The 13,898-nt window shown below is 32.9% G+C and overlaps 1 protein-coding gene across 3 annotated transcripts in view; it reads right to left on the minus strand.

Moving 5' to 3' along the window:
- Window positions 1-555: 555 nt before the first annotated feature.
- The window catches only part of LOC118736801 (UNC93-like protein MFSD11), a 49,465-nt gene continuing 36,122 nt past the window's right edge, over window positions 556-13,898 (minus strand). For all 3 annotated transcript variants that reach the window (XM_036466840.1, XM_036466838.1, XM_036466837.1), the window contains exons 3-6: window positions 2,031-2,200; window positions 1,498-1,967; window positions 1,000-1,433; window positions 556-909 (exon numbers count right to left, since the gene is read on the minus strand). In XM_036466840.1, the coding sequence (XP_036322733.1) occupies window positions 709-909; window positions 1,000-1,433; window positions 1,498-1,967; window positions 2,031-2,200 (1,275 nt within the window). In that variant the 3' untranslated portion in view covers window positions 556-708. The remainder of the gene's footprint in view (window positions 910-999; window positions 1,434-1,497; window positions 1,968-2,030; window positions 2,201-13,898) is intronic.

A 13,898-nucleotide genomic window follows, 5' to 3' on the forward strand; every position in this document is an offset into this window, starting at 1 on the left:
CTTTGTTTCGTTATTTAATTTTTACGCACTAACATTTTTGATTACATACATATACATACATACATATTTACTAAGAGGTATGTACAACAATTACCAACATACACTTACTTTCATCTAGATTAAACAGGATTTTGTAATACATATAGTCAAATTTTGTTTAAAAAATATTTTATATATAAAAAAAAAATAATCTTAATAAAACAATTTGTATGTAGTTTGGCATTATAACAAATAGAAAATATTGCAATATCGGTAATTTACGCTTAAAAACTTGCGTTGAAAAATTACACTAGTGAATTGCGGTAACAAGTTTTTTTTTCAAATCTTATTTTGACATTAATTATTGTCCCGGAAGACCAAACACTACCAAATAAACGCACACTTACATATGTAAGTATATACAAGTATTTGTATATATATATACTTTACTCTTATATACATTTACTCGTGCAAAACATACTGATTTTTTCATAGTTGTGTACATGATACAAACAAAGGTGTCATTAAATGGAACTACCTTATGTTTTGTACCGTGGTTATGTTTATATTCGAAACTTTTTTTTACTGAAAAATAAATGTTTGGACTCTAAAAATTGGCTTATTTTTTGTATCTTTAACATTTCGGGCGTAACTTTAAAATTTTATGTTTTTGTCAGATCAGGTCTCAAATGCTCTATTTAGTTCAGGTATGGCTTTAATATGTTCACCTTATTTGTCGTATGAAACAGAGCGAGAGTCTTGCGAAACTGTTCTTGAATCTTCTGGCGTTTCCCTTTGGCGTCGCTTGACCGCCCATTCTACAATGCAGAAGCAGGCTGTGCCTATTGTGCCGAAAACGACTAAAATGCCTAATTGAGCGCGCAAGCCAAGATGCGAGGAGTAAAAAAAGCTGATAGCGGCGGCGATGGACTGCATATGGAAGTAGAAATAAATATTATCTGAGTGTTCAGAAAAAAAGGGAGCACATATGTATATTCAAAGGGTATATTTTAGACAAACCTGCGTAAATTTGAATAACGCAAACGCGCCCACGGAGTTCTTTACATATACCCCACCCAGCATAGAATAGATTTGCGTGTTCATGCAGGCATCACCAAGACCCAACATAAATGCACACAACAAAGCGATCCATGCGCGAGGTGGGTCCATATAGGATATATCTTCGGTGTCCTTGAAGGGCGCATTGTCAGGCAAGTTAAGGAATATCAAGAAAAATGCAATCATGTGTATGACATAGCCCGCAATAACGATAGGATCGCGGCCAAAGCGCGTTGTCTTCTTTCCTAAAATACCGAAGAGACCACCGCCAAACACTTCTCCAGCGCCTATGCAAATGCCAGCGAGACCAACAATTTCCTTTGGTGTATTGTGTATCTTCTTTGTGAAGCCTATTGAGGGACCATAGACGCCACTGAAGAAGGACAATTCCATGCCTGTAAAAAACACATTTATTGACTAAAACAATCTTCTATTCGCAAAGAAATAATAATACGAGACCTGTGTATAGGAATGCCACGCTTAACAGCAACATATCCCGTGTGATAAAGAGATTGCCAGCCGATTTCAGTGCATACACAGCGCTGCCCCAGCCAGTTCGATGTTGTTGCTGCTGCCGTTGCATTTCGGATGTACCAACCGAGTTGTCAGCCATGGGACGCAATGCTGCTAGGAAAACTATACCCAATACTGCAACAGCTGTTAGCACACCAATCACCATGCCGCGTGTGCCTGCATCAATGTGTTCCTTATCTTGGAATTGAAAGTAGACAAAAATGTTGCCGAAGAACATGCTGCATTGCAACAGCGCCCAGAATACACCCGAATTGCGCGAAATGGTGGAGAGATCACTGCAGCGAGCTAAGAAGTTACCCTGACCCGTCCAGGTAATGGCAGCACCAGCGCCCAAAATGCCGCTCGACAGGTAGAGTAACCAATTAGAGGGAAATAAAAAGATGATCATGAAAAGACTGCAAGAGATGAGAACAAAAAGAATAACACAAATTCACATAAAATTTCAATAACTAGCTTACGTATAGGTGAGTGATCCAGCCAACATAGCTACACGTGGCCCTGTAAATGATATGAAGGACGGCGCCAGCCAATTGCATAGTGAAAATGTCGTGTAAATAACTGCCAAACTGGTATAACCGTCACCGGTGAAATTGTTATCCTCTTTCGCAATACTATCCAAAATAGTTTTCTGAAAATATTGAAAATTTATTAATAAAAAATTGCTGTGCGGACATGTAATAAGGTATACGAAGCTAATCAGGTGGGAGAGAGGAATTTATCTAATAACAATGCTTAAAAATATTATCAAAAACTGAGGTCAAGTCAATGCCAACACTCCGAAATACGCACTACTAATATTGATATTGGCTCAAATCCTGATTGTTGTACTTGTCGTTAGGAAAAATTAGAAACTTTACGCTCTCTCAACCATACTCAATCTGCAAATTTCCTATTGGAAAAAATGATTTTAACAAAGTACATAGATTGCGGATGCACCTTGAGTTAGTTTGAAGCATATCTCCCGGCGCATTTATTGACTCTGTAACAGTGCGAAACTAAATTTAGCTGCGAAAACAAGCTTATTAGACTATCGGAAGCAAATTGACTGACATGATTAGCATATAAATATCAGCAGCACATACATATGTTGTATTGTTGTCGTCGTCAATGATAAAAAGTGATTGACCGCTCGCTGGTAAAGCCATAAAAAGCTACATTCAGTTTATCTGTATGTATATTCACTCGTGTCAATGTACGGAAGAGATCTATAGCAAGTAAAGCACTGACACATCATACAACATTAGTACAAGTTCTCTGCCTAGGCATGTGCATTAGGCCGTATCACAAAAGAGAAAAAAAAATACAATATGTTCCAAGCGAATTTGAACATCACTAAAGCCGGTCGTTCAATGTCTGATTAGAACAAATCGAGTGTTTTATCGATCAATGAACAATGTCTAGTTAACACTAAATGCAGGTAAAACTTCATTATCGACACCCTGTTATATGCTATGAAGTCGTTCACTTCGATAACCAGTTTTGGCAAAACGTTAATCATCTGTGTGATTTTAATAAGTAATGGTCAGTTGTGATCACAATTACAAAATTTGGTAGAATTAAAAAAAAACAAAAACAAAAAATGTTCACAGTATCGAAAATACCCTTTTAAAATTTTCCAGTATGCAGTTTTGTAGCCCATTCAATTATAATAAAAGAAAGTGCATTTTTCAAGTCGTTAAAACATGCCATTGATTTTTTAGATTTTTTTTTTGTGGAGAATGTTGCTGTTTTTTATTTCATATAATATTTTTAATCATGCGTTATATGGAAGAAAATACGTATCACCCTCCACAAAAAAAAAATCTAAAAAATCAACGGTAATTTTCAACGACTTGTAACTTGCACTTTCTTATACTACAATTGAATGGGCTACAAAACTGCATACCCGAAAATTTTCTAAATATTCTAGTTAAAAATTTTGATGACAATTTTTTGAAGTTTGATTAATTTTTTTGCGATTTGTGCAAAATTATAAACTTTTATTATTGAATTTTTTTAGATTGAATTATATTTTAAATGAAAGTTATTAAAAATAAATGAATAAACATAATTTGCAACCAGTATCATTTTGAATTTCTTTGCTTTGATCGCATCTGTACATATACACATCTGTACGTATACAACCCAGTGGAGAATGGGCAACGAATTAACTTTTCTATTACGAAAAGATTGGCTATTATCGCCGAACAAAAACATGCATCCCCATGGTAAGCTGATTTGTAATATGTATATATACTCGTACAGTATTGGACATATCTATAGCACCCACCTTTCAAAGCGATATTGTTTGCCACTTATGTTTAAGTAAAATACAGTTCATTTTCAACAAAACCCATATAAACCAATGTTTTAAACTTTTTAAAAGACCACAAAAAAGGCCAACAAACTTTCCCTTAAATTTCAAAATTTTTTCTCAGAAGCTCTAGAATTTTTTTGAGTATACAGTTTTATAGCGCGTTCAATTTTGTCCAATAATGTGCAAGTTTCAAGTCGCTAAAGATTACCGTTGATTTTTTTTTTTGTCTCATTTGCTTCCATATAACGACTAAACACAATTTATTTTTATATGACAGAAACCCGCAACATCCTCGGCGAAAAAAATTCTAAAAAATCAACGGTAATTTTTAGCCACTTGAAACTTGCACATTATTAGACTAAAATTGAATGGGCTATAAAACTGTGTATTCAAAAAAATTCTACCGCTTCTGAGAAAAAAGTTTGAAATTTGGGTGAAAATTTGTTGCACTTTCTTGCGGTCTTTTAAAAAGTTTTAAACTTGAGTTTATGTGAGTTTTGTGAGAGAATGAACTGTATTTTAATTGAAAATTCTTAAAAATAAATAAACAAAGATGAGTGGCAAACAATACCACTTTGAAATGGGGGTGTATTGGCCAATACTGTATATGGGTGTTTCCAGCGGAAGGTCCACCACGACAAAAAAAATAAAAGTTTTATATCTAACGTATTTACGGGCCGATTTGTCTGCTTTTTAAAATATATACTGGCTATATAAGTAGAATCATGTTTGCATAAAATGGTCTTTCTAGGTGGTGCCAAGGTCGAGATATTTCGAAAAACCGTATTTATGGTCCGATTTGGTTCGAATATGTGGTTGAAACATAATAAATCATAGATTTCCAATAAACTGACCCTGAATTTGAGCTGAAGTCAAAATATAAAGTATTTTCTACATAAAATACATGTTTTATTTGCGTTAAAAATTCATTTAAAAGCAATATTAACAATAATATAACGATGGAAATTTATGTCACGTGACGCCATGTCACGTCACGTTTCACACTTGGGGTTGTAAAAGAGAATTGAAACAATTTGCATTAATTCAAAAAACTCTAAAAACAACTAGAATTGTTCCAAATCATATTAAAATAAGTTTTGTAAGATTTTGTAAGAAAAGAAAAAATCAACTTCCATTTTTTGCCACGTAACGACCCTCTCTTTAAATGTTTATATTTCAGGACCAAGCAGTTCGATTGATTTCATTTTTCGGTTAAATATAGAGCTAATTATGTGCTATACAATGGCCCAAAAAAGTTAAAGAAAACAAATGGTATTCCTTTTTTGTATCACATTGAAATCGTACGACTGTCACGTGCGCCACCATGAAAATGCCCATATGTAGTCTCCAGCGCTCAATTCATAAGGCCCAAAGTTTTTTAGTGCTATTGTTTTATTGAATTGGTAAGTATGTACATATGTATGTATTATTGATAGGTAAGTATGTATGTATGTACATATATCGGAGCTTCAATGGATTTTAATGTCGAACAAAAAGTTAAATTTGAATTCTGTGGCTGTTAAAAGAGACTTATAAAAAAGTTTACGTTCTTTTTTTTTAATTTGATATATAAAATGCATTGATCGGTAGTACATGTGCATATATCATCGTTTAAAGTTCAAAACCGCGTATCAACAAAATGCAAAACCGCGTATGTGAACTTGTAGATTTCATTTTCTAGCGCGTAAAAACACTCATATTTCAAAAGGGTTCCCTTTTTTATAAAGCAATCGCATTTCTGGCTAGTATATTTCAGGACGAATGGCTAAGGATTGAGCCAAGAGCTTGTGTGAACAAATCCAATTTATGGCAGCCAATGTCTGTTACGCGGTTTTGCAGAATAACGATACGCGGTTTTGTACTTTAAACGACGATATGTATATATGCTTTTACATCAGGTTAAAACAAGCAAGGTTAAAAATCCAGCCCATTTATACACAAGAGTATATTTAATTAATATTAATTAAATATCATCAAGCGTTGAAAATGTGGAAGTACAAATACATAGCGATGGTCAAAAAAATCAATAGTGCCGCTGGATAATTCTTACCAAACTGGAAACTCAAGTGCTTAGCGCAAGTTTTTCGTAAAAGTTCATTAATAAGTAAATATTTTATAAACTGGAGCTTGAACAAACCGAAAGTTCAAAGTTGTGTTGCTAAAAATAATAATACGAAGAGATCGTTCAGTCCGATGCCGAGTCGCATCGTATTGGCCTAATAGTAGGTCGTGAGGCTAACTCACAAAACACTATTGCATCCTCTGGATTGGTAGCACAAAATATAGGTTTACATTATCACCAGCAGACAAGAAGTGATTGATCTAACCTTAAAAAACCAGTTATGGCGGATGATATCAAAGAAGTGAAGGTCTTGGAAGAAGAATTTCAATCTGGGCTCGAATCGTCACATACGATATCGCATTACTCGTCACGTAAAAAAACATTTCTCTGATTATGACATACGTACCCTTTATGCCATTTAGCTTATACGACTGACGCACAGTGGTTCGAATAGAAGATCTAGCTTGACGAAAGTCAAAATTTTATTTGTTTTTAAATTACTTTTGGGTACTTGGACTTGGAATACATTCGGAACAATATATTTAAATAGAAATAGCACATATGGAACATATGGAAACAAAAAAAAGTTAAGTCAATGGCGTCTATTTGAGAACTCTATTATAACAACTGGAATTTAACTTAAAAAATTGCTTTTCTCACTCACAAATATTTGCATATTGGCAAATTGATTTTATAAATTAAAAACTACACTTATTTCTCTATAGATTCATAATTCAATTTTTGTGCACATTGTTTAAGGAAATTTAAACCGGAAATTCGTGGTTTGTCCAGTTAAAAAAATACTGTAATAAGTAGCAAAAGTAAAGCCTGCTAAGATTCTATTTGATTTGGTCATACGTAATGCACTAAAATATTCAGCAAGAAAGGCAGTAAAGGTGTTTCTGCAAACACTGGACATAAATCCCATAAATTCGACCCTGGATATCTGTAAAGCTTGGTAAAACGCAACTGTACTATTTTGTTTATAAATACATATATCGATTTATAAGCCTGCCTTAGTTGTTCTTATTATTTCGAGCACGTCTGTTTGTGCATTGAACTGTTTACTCTGTTGAGTGATCAGCACATTGTCTGTATGTAGAAAAATATATATGTACATACATATGTATGTACTTAGGTATGTACGAAGAATGTAAAGAAATACGATAACAAATTGAAAATGTCGCGCAAAAATTAATTTAATGATGCATAAATTATCTACAGTCGCCAGAGGGCATACAATTAATGACGCAAAGAGGAAACGATACCTGATACACGATTTGTCAACAGAAAGGAAAACGGAGATAAAAGTTAAAGCAAAGTCTTCATATGTAGATAATACATGAAATCTTAAAGCATTTCAGAAATGATATTTGAATGATTATTTTAATGATAAATACTTAAATGATAATCGCATAAGTTAGTTATTTCAATTGTCTTGATGTCCAGTTAACGACGGGCATAGCTTCACAAATTTAGACTTTTTATCAGCATCAAAATCTGGTAAGGAAAAACATTAGGAAGAAAAACTAGAGTATTAAGTCGCCTTTATATGATAGCATGCATAAGCAAAATCTTTTTTATCACAGTTTGAATTGGTTCTAACGAACATCAGCTAAAGTTCTGATGATTAAAAGGCTCTCTGAAAAATATTTTCTCTTAATTTTTCTGTCGCTTAAGTGGATTTTAAAAATTTCATTGCGTTTAGACGGAGCATACGAACTTAAGGCAAAGGTTGTTGGTACTTGATTTGGCAAACAAACTTAAACTAGTATGCACAGGGGGTACAATTAATTATTTATCCATCTATTAATTTATTTACATATTTGTTTTAAGTATTTTCAAAAAAAGCTTTTTTTCGAAGAAGAATAAGTCCAGGAGTGCAGAAACGCATTGAAATTGAATTTATGACGAATTTGGGAATACGTTCCTCAGCAGGTTTTTGCATGCTTGGTGTATGTGTTTAAGTATAATATACTTTCAGCTTAAGTCTCCACCAATGAAAGACGCAAAAATAACGAGTTTAGATGAGAAAATTTTGCAAAACGTATGCCAATTCTTGAATTTACCAAGTTTAATGAGCCGCAAAAAACAAAAATAATTTAAACGAAAAATGCAATCAACTCAATTATGTGCACGCGTATTGTTTATGTGGTCGTAATAAAAGTCAAAGAATTCCGTTATTTTGTCGATGATGTAATCATCAGAACTGAACCAAAATTAAATGGGCCCCAACTGTGAAACTACATAAAAATCATTGGGGAACATACATTCAAACATACACAAAAACGAAATTGACGAATGGGAAATTTTCGCCTTTTGAAATCCGTTAACCAGACTCGCAAATGGCTTAAATGTTAAAAAGCTGGTATCGAAAAATTTTAAGACATCTAAGTTAAAAACACTTAACTTAGAATTTCACACTAAGCTTTTCATGTGTAGTACTTTCGGCGCTCACGCCGGCACCAAAACTTGCATATGCATGTACCAGTGTTGCTGTTTACGGGCGCTTCCTACAAATATTTATAGCATTTTTTCGACTTGGTAGGTTGGCAGTTTAAAGTAAATTTTGCTAGGTTTTAATGACACCTACAAAGAGAACATTTCGCAAACGTTCTTCAATAGTTTAAAACTTCAACTAAAGTTATTAAGTTGGGAATTTATCCAAAATCCTGGGTTTTAATAAACACTAAATCGAATTTTAATAAACAATGTTTTCGAACAAAGCTTGTTTTCTATATAAAACCAACGAAATGCATATTTAACCCCCAGCAAAAGCTAGCACAGTATTTTATTGCAATTTCAGGAACAGGCACATGCGTATGTGAAAAATTTGTCAAGAAAATAATTTCTTTAAATATTTCTTTTCATATAGAATTTTGATGTGTGTATGTGCGATTTTTTTTAATTTTATCATCGTTTCTTATTTGAAAAATAAATGAGTAGTGTCGTGTTTTTAACTATACGTGTAGGTATATATGTACATACGTTCTACATATACATATGCCTAGTAACGAATGTTTTATTTGATCTCATTTTTTCATGTAAAGATGAATTTCTTAACTAGCTTTTTGTTTAAATAAATATACGTATTTTTCCAGAATTCATTGTTATTCTCTACCATACTTTATTGAAAATTTTTTCGTGTTACTCAATGCACACATATGTATGTACTTGTATGTATTCCCTATATATGTACTTGTATGTATATAACTATAGTATGTATGTACGTAAAAAAGTTTAGCTACATTTTTTAGCCACATCGAATTTTTTAGCTCTTTTTGGGACTTTTTAAATAGAAATTTGGCTACCACTAAAAATGACTTGCGGCAACACTGGAGGCAACACCGATATGTGCATACTTTTAAGCTGAATAGAGCATGGAATGACTAAAAAGCGCTGAACGGTAAAATGTAACATTAGATGCAATTATGACAGTCGAATTTTACTTTCAACTTTGATTTAAAGTTTCATAGATTAATTTATGTACGTAAGTATAAAAACTCAGCCTTCTAAGTCCAATCAGATTAATCTAAGTCTAAAATAGACCTGAGTTTTATATTGCATATACATATTGTATACATACTTGAAGTTAAAATTGATAACGTAAATGCACTTCAAAATAGCCAAGCGCATCGCTAATCACTTATTCTGCCTATGTAGGTCATATTTTTAATTGAAAGAAAAAATATATTTCTAAAATCGATTGACGTAGGCAATTAAGTTATAAGAATTCTACGCAAATTACGAAAAAAATACAAAGCTGGAAATTTTCCCCGAGCTAACACTGTACAAGTGCAGTCATGGAGCCGGCTTCTCCTCAAATTCTCAGTAACGGATTTTAAATCGCCGAAAAGGTGCTGTGTATCGATTTCCTTGTCTAAGTTTTTTTCCAGAATTTTACGAACTGTGAAAATCTGGTTTGAAAGAAGGCTTTTAGTAGTCTTTCTCACAGCTTCCAAAAGACCTTATATGCAATATTAAAAAGGCTAACCCTGCGGTAACAGCAGGATCTCCTTTCATGTAAATTGGATACGCTGATTCCAATGCGTGCTGCAAGCGCTTCGTCGCAGGTTTTGAACAGCACAGCCGGTATTATCTCGGTTCAAGGATCTTTGTGGTTTTTAAGCTAGATTATTGTTTTTATATTCGGATAATACTGTACTTATATGAGTCTTCAGCTATACATACATCCAATTCTCTAAATACAGGGCCTTAGTGCGATGTTTAAGAATTCGAATGCTCCTCGCCGAAAAATGGAATACATAATGAAGTTTCATCCAGTCCGGCCATCTGTTTTATGTGAATTTTATGTCACATTCGCAATACAGGCAGTTTTTATGAAAAAAAATGGCTCGAAGGTTCGCCATTGCATGGCTTTTAATGTTTTTTTTTTAATACAGTTTATTAGCTTATTGAGAAGGGGAGCCAACGTTTATAGAGGGGATAAAGTTTAGTAAGACATAACTTTATGAAAATTGTTCCGCTTGAATTAAAATCTACTTTGATTTTTATATACCAGAATGCACTTGGGCACAAGGGTATTATAAGTTTTGATAATAGGGTCAAAGAGGAAAACGACGTAAATACAAATATGCCTATTAGCCTGTGGGAAAATATTAAAACAATCAAAAGAAATTGTAATTTTTGTCTATGGAAACTTTTATTTCATGCATAATTACTGAGATGTCCCACCAGTCACAATTTCAAATATTTTTTTATATTTTTATGAAGATTATATAAACCTCATTTTTATTGAAAACGAAACGAATGTATATTTCATATTTTACAACACAAATACATCGTACATCGTGAAAATTAACTGTTTTGGCTAAAATTCATCTTTGAGTGCACAAGGGTAAAATAGAGTCATTTTCAGTGTCCCACTAGTCACATTCATTCAAATGATAGTTACATCAAACTAAGAAATCGTTTGGTATTTTGGTTAAAGCAATTTTATACATTAGTTAATGTTCTATTTTAAAAAAATATCTTTCGCTATTGTATAAATTCCGACGACATAGTTAAAATTCACAATTGATCACATTCTGGAGTAAAATGTTGCACTAGTCACAATGGAATGGCCCAATATTATTGATTAAACGTTTTATACTTTGTTCAAAAAAGAATAAAATTTAAAATTGGGGACTTCAACGATAGAGTCAGGGTTGCCACTTCCGAAAATAAATATTTACCATCCACTTGAAAAAAATCTACCAAATCTGGAAAATATGAACCAATAACTTTTTTTTAATTATTTTAACAAAAGTTATAGTTTTGTTAAATTTTTTAGTTATTTTTATAAAAATTAAAATTATTTATTAATGAACTTTGTATTTAACTAATGATATGGTATTTGAGATCATATTAATGGCATCTTCTCGGTTTTTCTTAACCGAAAGCGAAAGTGATGAAACTTAAGGCAACAACGAAGCATCATCATTTGAAAAAACTTCTATTATAGACAAATACATTGACTCAAACAGCCGCTTGGTATTTTTCTAATACATATTTACAATGTTCTTCAAGTAAATTTTTTTTCGTGTAAGAATATTGTATTTTTAACCAAACCCATACAAATCAAGGATTCAAGCTATATCCTACATTTATAAAAATTAAAAAAAAAATCGTCTAAATTTCGAACTTTTTACTCTGAATTTTTAGGACAATTTTGGGTATGCAGTTTTATCGTCGCCGGTCTTTTGTGTTTTTTTTTTTCATTTAATAATTGCCATTTATAAAAACTGGCGTTGACTTTTTAATTTATTTTTTTTTGTGAACAATCATGGTGTGTATTTACATGCTTGTCCATTTTTTCATTCTATTTAAGTAATTATTTAAAATATTTAGGGAATCAACAGCTGCTCAGGATTCCAGTAAAATGAGTTTTGAATGGAGCACGATTTGTTCACCTTTTATCGATACGTATGTATAGTAAAATACAGCGGCTCCGCTGGCTTGGCCATGTCGTTCGAATGGACAACGACGCTTCAGCTCTGAAAGTATTCAACTCGGGGTTGGCGGTAGCAGAGGAAGAGGGAGGCCCCCACTGCGATGGAAAAACCAGGCGGATAGGGACTTGGCTTCACTTGGCAGAAAAGAAACGACTGGCGTGTTTTGTTGAACTCGGCCAAAATCGCTTAGGCGGTTACAGCGCCACATAAGAAGAAGAAGAAGATGTATGTATATAAAAAGTGTGCATTAAACCGTTTGAAAATTAATGCAATCACGTAGACAACACTTTTGGAAAATAGTTTATAATATACATAAAGCTTACTTAAAGCTTAACCAGTCGGCAGCGTAGATCCGGATTAACTCGGACTTAATCCGGATCAACTGCAGTTAATTCCCGAGTTGATCCGGATCAATGCTGCCGTCTGTTTATGCTTTAAGACAAATAAAACGGGAACTAAACTTTTATTTGTTTTTCAAACAAATTACTTTAACAAAAATCTACCAAAATGTGAAAAAATTTACCTTTTTACCAACCCAAATTTTTTCTACCAATTTTGGTAATAATTTACCAAAGTGGCAACACTGGATAGAGTTGAAAAGGATGACGGATACCGCGGTGGCAGCGTTCATTCGATACTTAACTTATCAGCTGAAAAACCACCGTTATTTTACTTTGTTTTACTTTAAATGATCGCTTATATTTATTTACCGACTTCAAAAAAAGGAGGAGCTTAGCAGTTCGTCGGAATATTTTCTTTTATTATGTATGTTTATTAACGTTAACCGATTTCGATAATTCTTTCCCATCGGAAAGGTGGTACCTCAAAGGTGGTCCCCTACCAATTTTGTTTAGATCCGATAATTGGATCGTGAAGAAGTCGGTTTTGTTTTTTGCCTAAAAATTACTTGTTTTCGTAAGCTCATACATATCCGACCAATAAATTTTTTTCTCTTACCAACACGCAATCAAACTAACTCAAAAACAATATTTCTGCTCTTCGTTGCAAAGCTGTTTAAATATTAAATACTTGAACTTAATATTAAAGTGATAATTAAACACTTGAAAATTATTTTTTATGTGACAATATCATCAAGAATGGGGTCAATTTTGTTATTAAATGGCAAAGTGAAAAAGAAAATACTACCACTTCAGTTTCAAAGAATTGCATAAGAATTCGAAAAACTGAACTCTTTTGTAATGACATTACATGGAAGTTAGAAAGACGAAAGCGTCAGATTAAAGGTAATTGATATTCTCGGACGCACAAGTGCTTTTTGTATGTATGTATGTATGTACATATCTGTGTTCGTATGGAAAAGTAGCTTATGTCGAAAGGCCGGCTTTAGTATAATGCGGCATTCCCTTTATTTTTTAAACGACAAGGAATTTTTTGATGAGACTTAAAAAGAATATTGACTTGCTAGTATCGGAAATTTTTCTTGCACGTTTATTTGCTAAAAGTTGTTTAACGGCTTAGCCCCGAAAGTCATTCGCAATCGTATGCTGCGAATGCCGATTTATACTAAATCCAGCCTTTCGACATAAGCTACTTTTCCATACGAACACAGATATGTACGTACATACACAAATTGATTGTTGGAAAAATATGCACCTAAACACATCAGCTAAATTAAAGTTAAAATCGGGAACGGAAAACAAACATTATTTTTAAATTTTAACCAAAAAATCATGTTGTAAGTGTCGTATTTAAAACAATTTTAACTATACTCACAAATTTGTATTCGAACGTCCTACTGTAATGTGCAATGACTTTTATTTTTTGAGTTTAACCAATAAAATTTAAAAATACTAATTAATATTTGAGTTTTATGTTTTCGCTCAAAAGTAATGATTATTTTATGGCTTTTATTTTTTCACTTAAAACTGGGATATGAAAATAAACCGTACAAAACAATTCCCATTTGCACACCGATCATTATATCCTTTGATAAATGGAGAAAATTGGTTTTCGTGTCGTGACTAAATTCCTTACGAAACACATTAGGGCAAAT

The sequence above is a fragment of the Rhagoletis pomonella genome, unplaced genomic scaffold (genome assembly GCF_013731165.1).
Source record: "Rhagoletis pomonella isolate Grant_MI unplaced genomic scaffold, Rhpom_1.0 Rhpom_scaffold_00004, whole genome shotgun sequence".
Classification (NCBI taxonomy): Eukaryota; Metazoa; Arthropoda; class Insecta; order Diptera; family Tephritidae; genus Rhagoletis; species Rhagoletis pomonella.